Below are 7,868 nucleotides of genomic sequence, written 5' to 3' on the forward strand. Positions count from 1 at the left end.
TCCACCTAAAACTTTTTGATTGGCACTCCTAATTGTGTCAAGGGAGAGAGATTTTATTGTAAACCTGAATGCCAAATCCCTGTCAGATCCTGTATTTTAACTTTGTGTGTATTCCCTCAGATTTCCCAGTATCAAGCATCACAAATGGTATCTTCAAAATTTTTAACTCTTACTCTCAATGTCAGATTTTAAACACAGTCTGTCTTATCACTGGGAAACATGAAATAGGTTTCAGTTAGGTGACAAAACTAAATTTCACGTTTTTCATTTCCAGTCATTTTAGACAAATTTCAAAAATTTTAAATACTTTCATTTTTAATCAGTAAATTTAATTTCACTTCTTTAGTAGAAATGCTTGATGGATGATTTATAAGATGCAGAAACATTTTTTTCTACTGAACTTAGGGAAACAATCACAGGCTTTTTACTTACTAACTCTAAAAAATTACCATCTATCCACTTCCTATATGAATTCAAAAAGTTAGCAGTTCTGGCACATGATCAAATTAAGCTCTAGGCCAAAGGTGGGGGTTGAACTCAGTACCTGGAGATAAGAGTCAGAGGATCCAACAACTGCGCCAGCCAGGTGCCCTTCAACTTGTCCATTTTTCCTAAACTTGAAAGGAATACTCTGCTACACCAAACCCACTCCAACAAAGCTGGTATATATTTAGATATATGACTGAAGACATTTCCAAAAGAGATCTGTAGTTTAATATCTAATGGTAAAGATCGGTTGAGTCACACACATGTGAATACCATGAAACCACTAAAAACCATGTTTTAGAAAAAAAATACATAAGAAAATGTTTCACATTTTCAAATTGTGTGACCATAAAATGAATGTGTTTCTAATACAGCAGTATTGGAGTATACAAAGTAAAAGCTCCTTTTTTTGAACATCCCCATCTATTAAAATAATAATATTGGTTAACTCTGTGGGAGGATTATAGGTGATTAATGCTCTTTCTCTGTGCTTTTAGGTATTTTTTTTCTTAAAAGTATATTACTTTTGTTGACAGAAAAATAATTCTAATAAAGAAATGTTTGAATAAGTATGGCATTCTTAGAAGTCCCCATTAGCAATGACAATTCTACATGAGGATCCGTAGGAAAAGCAGTGGTTTAACTTGAAAAAACTTAAAAAGTTTAAAAGAAAACACTTTAAAAACTTATAATCATTAAAAAACTAAACTGTAGGCAGTAGCACTTTTCATGGAAAAGGGAAATGAACTACAAATACAGCCTTCCACTTCTAAGTTGGAAAAGAATATCTGATGCCCTCTTGTGGCCAATAATTTTAATAAGGTAGTTTTTTCTTTTTCATTCAAATCAGTCTAAGAGAATAACACCAAAATGTCTATTCAATTGCTTTCTAAATGACAAATAATGCTCACATCCTATTCTTAACAACTTAGTCTATTTTCCCAACATGTGTCCTGGAGTTATACTACCAGGATTTGAAACCCTGATAATTTAGGTCACCTGAGGCAAAATACTTGAATACTCTCAAGACAGTTTCCTCATGTGTAAGATGAGAATAGTAAGACATACGTAGGTTTATCCTAGAATGGACTGGTAGTACCTGTCAGACAATATGGTGAACATCTACCCACCAGTAGACACAAATCGTTCTCTTACTGGTCTCATGTTCTTATGTAGTATGAATGAACTATCATCTTTTTTTTTTTTTAAGATTTTATTTATTTATTTGACAGAGAGAAATCACAAATAGGCAGAGAGGCAGGCAGAGAGAGAGAGAAAGGGGAAGCAGGCTCCCCGTTGAGCAGAGAGCCCGATGTGGGACTCGATCCCAGGACCCTGAGATCCTGACCTGAGCCGAAGGCAGCGGCCTAACCCACTGAGCCACCCAGGCATCCCGAACTATCATCTTTTATTATGGCAAATGCTGCTTGCTGCATCAATTGTACATTTTTATACATTTGCAAAAGTATTTCCATAGGTTATCTTCTAGGTATGTAGAGTTTGAATTATGGGGTTAAGAGAATATATGCATTAAAAAACATTGACTATCAAATTGTCTTCTACAAAGAATGCAAACCACAGTCTTTCCTGTGTTTGTCAACGTGTTAGCCGAAAAATGGTATTTTTCGGATTCAACTTGTTTGAATGGATTCAACTTGTTTCCCTTGTCATTAGTGTGCCATTAGCACATTTTCTGTTTTTAGCCATTTGCATCTCTTTATATTTATTTAGCCCTGCTAAATAATTATATGTAGGGGCACCTGAGTGGCTCACTTTGCTGGGTGACTTCGGCTCAGGTCATGATCCTGGAGCCGTGGGATCGAGTCCCACATTGGGCTCCCTGCTCACAGGGAGTCTGCTTCTCCTTCTGACCTTCCCCTTCTCATGTTCTCTCTCTCTCATTCTCTCCCTCTCAAATAAATAAAATCCTTAAAAATAATTAGTTAATTAATCATATGTAGGAGCTTTTCATATTCTCAGAATAGTAATTCATTTTCTTCTAAACGTGCTTTAGGGGGCACCTGGGTGGCTCAGTGGGTTAAGCCTCTGCCTTCAGCTCGGGTCATGATCTGGATACTGGGATCGAGCCCCACATTGGGCTCTCTGCTCAGCAGGGAGCCTGCTTCCTGCCCCCCACCTGCCTACTTGTGATCTCTCTCTCTGTCAAATAAATAAATAAAATCTTTAAAAATACAAAGAAAAATAAACATGCTATGGAAATTTTCTCTTTGGAGTTACTTTTTAGTTTTATGATGCCTTTTATATGCAGCTTACTTTTTTAATTCCAAACCACCAACGTTTCCTGTTAAAATTGGGAAGTTTCAAAAGCTAAAATTAGTAAATAGCTCCCTTTATATTTTATATTACTACTTTTACAGTTTCATAATTAACATTTTATCTTTAACCTATCTGGAATGTATTTTTATAGCTTAGGGTAAGAATTTAGTTTTTAAAAAATACATACAGGGGTGTCTGGCTGGTTCAGTCAGAGAAACATGTGACTCTTGATCCTGGGTTGTGAGTTTGAGCCCCATGGGTGTAGAGATTATTTTTAAAAAAGACTTTGAGGTGCCTGGGTGGCTCAGTCAGTTAAGCCTCCGCCTTCAGGTCAGGTCCTGATCCCAGGATCCTGGGATCTAACCCTGTGTCTGGCTCCCTGCTCCACCATGAATCTGCTTGTCCCTCGCCCTCTGCCCTGCTCATGTTCTCTGTCCTCTCTCTCAATTAAATAACATCTTAAAAAATAAATAAATAAATAGAAAATTTTGACTTAAAAATTTTTTTTAAATGCGTAGCCAAATAATTCACTATTAATTTTGTATTGGTGAATTATTTTCAATTTGAAAAGTCACATTCACCATATATTAAACTTTTGTTCCTGGTTGTGCTCTTCTAATCGTTTCACTGTTCATTGTTCAGTCTTATGTTATACTTTTGAGTATATATTGAGAAATCATGTAAAAGGAAAAACTGAATACTCCCTGTCCATTGTTCTTTAAAAAAATAATTCTTGACTATTTTTGAGAATTATTATTCCATGTAAACTTAAAATCAGGGTTTCATGTTTGATTACAATTTTATCAGACTTTTAATTATGATTTATATTGACTTTACATATTAACTTGAAAAGTGAAGTTTCCATAATGTTGAGTCAATTTAGAAATACGGCATATTCTTCTCGTTGGTTTTCTTTTTGTAAATTTTTATAAATTCTTCTCCGTTTGACTGACTCACTCCTTTCTATTGTTAATTTCCAGGTATTTAGTAATGTTTCTTAATTATAGAGGTTTTCTCCGACAAAGCAGTATTTTAAATTTTTCTTATGAAATTAGTATTAGTTACATATAACTGGGAACAGGGGTATAAAACTACCACTCTATTACAAGCATTTATTATTTTGAAATATTTCCAAAATAGACACAGTATGATCGACAAAATTTTTAACCACACTGCAATCCTTTAATTCAGAAATGTAATAGACTGCCCATGAAACATACATGCAATTTGGTTATCCCAGGACCCCGGGATCATTACCTGAGCCAAAGGCAGAGGCTCTAACCCACTGAGCCAGTTGGGCGCCCTCAGTATAAAAGTCTAAAGACTGATATGTACAACCTAGAATAAAGTTCTCTGTATCTGAGCCTTTGCCCTGCCTGAGATCACTAGCTACTGTCAATTTGGTATTTTTTTCTAGATAGTTTTTGGCACCATCATAGAACTATTTTTCTTCTCCAGTTTGCAGTTATTTCCAGTTTTCAACATTTTATTCTCTGTCATTACAATTTTTTTAATAGCTACATGGTATTTTCCACAGTATTTTCTTGAATAGATGTTCAGATTTTACTTAACTGTTTACTTGTTGGCTGCTTGGAGTTTAATTGTTTTGGCCACTCACAATTTTGCAATAAATACTTTTACGTAAGTAATGGCCCCCTTGTTTGAGTATTTCTGAAGACAGATTCCTGGAAGTAGTTTCTTGGTCAAAAGATACGCATTTACATTTTTAACTGCCCTTCAAAAATGGTGGCACTTAAAAGCCAAATTATGGATGTCTACATGATAGTCCTTGGCATTTTCAAGACCTGTGAAATTTAAGCAAGGCTCCAAGGCTCCAATTAGTAACTTATGGGACTCATTTCTGTAACAAGTCACTCCTTTGAGGGTAAAAACAATGAAGTTTAGCACTTCTATCTATGCTGATCATGTGCTTTAAGGAAAAACATCAAACCACCCTAATTGCAGTGGTGTATTTGCTACAAGTACTAATGGTGAATTTGCTTCTGACAAGGATTAGAGGGCATTTTCATGTCATTCCTTATGTTATCCTTTAAATTATGTGAAAGAACAAAGGAATCTGGAAGGTGCCTAATGCTATAAATTGGGAGACAGACCATACTTTCTGTGGTGAATAAAGTGTGTACATTTTTTACAGGAATCACTGAAGACTTTTCTTGAATTCGTGCTTGCATGACAATGTCCCAGTATAATAAGCCGATGTTTCATCAGTAATGTAGGGATATTGTTTCCCTTCAGACCTCAGTATTACTGCCTTTCACAACTGGAATACAGACTCCCGAGGGTATTATGAGAACACTGAATTCCACGTTAACTCACCAAATACTTGGTAACTAAAAGAAGTTAAAGCCTGTGATAAACTTGGGCCTTAGTAATACCATTACTTCTCTATGAGTGATCTTTCCCCGGATCTGTCATTGGTACAGTTCGCTTTGTCATCTCAGACCTGTCAAGTACACTGTATTTCCTATTGCAATTTGATTTATAGTTTCAAACAAATAAAATGTTATTAGTCCCTTTTCAGAAACATCTGAATGGTTTGTAAGAAGAACTTTGCCAAGGCTTTATTGTTAATCAGCAGATATTTTAATGTCTTGTATCCTCACTTGCTTCATCTAATCTTTGCATGTTACTTTTTCAAATCTTGGCTTGATACTAAAACTTCTCACAGTATTGTAAGTAATGAACTGAACCAACGTACCATCAACCAGGGGCTTTACAAAACCCAGGTTGGTTTGAGTCAAGATTTCATTTCTTAGCTTTCTGTTGTCTTGGGCATTTTTAAACTCCTGAGAGTCCTTACCTAAATTAGGGTAATAATGGTACCTACCTCATGGGGTTATGAGGATTAAATAAGGTATTGGCACATAGATGTGAAAATTTTTATAACTTATTTAATGTTACCTGTAAAATGGAGAGAATGGCTGCTTTGGCAAAGGAAATGTAAACACATGATAGTGTTTAAGTTTTGCTTCTTTCCAATCATCCAATAAGAAATCACTTTCACAGTGATAGTTGAGTAGAAATCAACATAAATACTTTATTAATCTTAGACTAAAATCATTAAGTTTGCTTAAAAGTTAAATATATTAAGATAAATAGTACACTGAAAAACTGGAAATAAGCACTTTAGTATTGATATGATAGAACTTACCAAAAGAATTTGTATTTTTTAACTATTAAAATTTTCATGTCCAAGTTTTATCTCTGAATTCAGAGCTTTGCAGTTATACTACAAAGTTAAGATGGAGAATTAAAACAAATTATCATCATTCAGTCACAAATCAGTTGTTTGAAACAGCCTGAAAAGGAACCTGAAATTATGCAGCAATGTCTTCATTAGAGCAGCCCTACGTCGTCTAAGGGAGACAGACTTGGAGATGTCCTAGAGTCCTAAATACCATTAAGACTTTGACAAACGGGGCGCCTGGGTGGCTCAGTAATTAACCATCTGCCTTTGGCTCAGGTCATGATCCCAGGGTCCTGAGATGGAGCCCCCCATCGGGCAGGAAGCCCGCTTCTCCCTTTTCCACTCCCCTTGCTTGTGTTCCCTCTCTCGCTGTGTCTCCCTCTGTCAAATGAATAAATAAAGCCTTAAAAAAAAGTTTGGCAAAATTGTACCCCATGCTTACTAGACTTAATTTAGGACTGATACAAAGATGGCTTTTTTCATTAGGAATGGATTGGAAAAGCTGTATTGATGAGTTTTCTTTTGCTTTAAATAACTTTTCTAACTTCCCACCTCTAACAAGGTGGGAGGCTGGATATCAATCAAAGGGCAAAATCTACAGGTATTATGTCTAATACACAGTCAAATGCGAAATTAGTCTTTTTCCCAAGGCACTCAGCCATTTAGCTGTCAGCAGTACTGAATAAGAGATTTAGGTTTTATAGTAATCAAATGTGGAAAGAAAAATCTGGTTACTAGATGTGTGCCAAAAATACTTCCCTTCTTGACAGTACGGCTATTATGCTTCTAATTTTTCCAACAAGCTTCTAACTACAACATGAGCAAACTAAAAGAACAAATGCTGACTTCATGATAAAAATACTTGAAACCTGCCACCTTTACAACTGCACACAATCTGTCATCACACAAAACTCTCAACATGTTAAAAACATTTTCAAACTTAAATAAAACTAATCTTCCTGTGATGCCAGTTACCCATAGAAAAATATGCTTATTTGAATAGGCATTCATTATATACTTCAAGAAAAAGGACTATGATGGTTTGAAATATATCAAAAGATACATGTAGTTTATCAAAGATAATATTAAAACTAGAAAAAATTATTAAAACTAGAAAAAAGTCTATAAGGTTTAAAAAGTTTCCTACTGAGGTTGCAGAATTTAAATTCCACATATTCTCAAACCTTTGGGCTATATGCATCCTTATGATTTGTGCTCTTCTCTGGTACTCGATACTTAAATAGAAATTTATCAGAAAAAATGACAACAGGAATATTTGGAATAGCCATGGCCTTCTAATGACTTACTAGAGAGCTGTGATTTTTCTGACAAGTCAAATAACTTTTGACTAGAATAAAGATACGGGTAACAGGAAAAAAAGTATTTATCTTCTTTTTTAAAGAATTTAATTTGGTGGGAAAAAATTCCAAATTCTTATATCTCTCTCTCTCTTTTTGTAGTTCAAGTATGCTTACAAGACTGATGGCATTACGGTGGTATAAATATGAAGGACTACTGAAGAATCTGAATGAAGTACTGTACTATTTGGCTTTATTTCAGACATCTATTAAAGACTCTCTCATATGTTGGAAAAAAAAGCACAAGAATAGAAATGTAAGAACATTTCTGCTTTATGCAGTGGCATTAGGAATGTAATATCAGATGCCATATCAAAATTGATACAAGCTAAATTCTTAGGAAAATCCTATCTATAGCAACTTTGATGGCTGAAAGATGTTTTACTGTATTTACATTTTCAATTAGTACTACTAATAAACTATAGATTTTTATATGCACATTTTTGATACGGCTGACTTGGGGAAAGTTATGGTTAATAAAAAGTTGATTTTTTAAAATAAAGTTTGATTTTTTTTTCTTTGCTTAGTATTCAAACACA

At 34.7% G+C, this 7,868-nt stretch overlaps 1 protein-coding gene across 4 annotated transcripts in view; it reads left to right on the forward strand.

Annotated features, from left to right (window-relative positions):
• Positions 1-7,827, forward strand: part of CXADR (CXADR Ig-like cell adhesion molecule) — a 54,064-nt gene extending 46,237 nt beyond the window's left edge. For 2 of the 4 annotated variants that reach the window (XM_032352839.1, XM_032352850.1), the window contains exon 8: positions 7,432-7,827. In XM_032352839.1, coding sequence (XP_032208730.1) covers positions 7,432-7,473 — 42 coding nt within the window. In that variant the 3' untranslated portion in view covers positions 7,474-7,827. The remainder of the gene's footprint in view (positions 1-7,431) is intronic. The other 2 variants (XM_032352823.1, XM_032352857.1) reach the window with 2 other exon arrangements.
• Positions 7,828-7,868: the final 41 nt, after the last annotated feature.

The sequence above is a fragment of the Mustela erminea genome, chromosome 1, assembly GCF_009829155.1.
Source record: "Mustela erminea isolate mMusErm1 chromosome 1, mMusErm1.Pri, whole genome shotgun sequence".
NCBI lineage: Eukaryota > Metazoa > Chordata > Mammalia > Carnivora > Mustelidae > Mustela > Mustela erminea.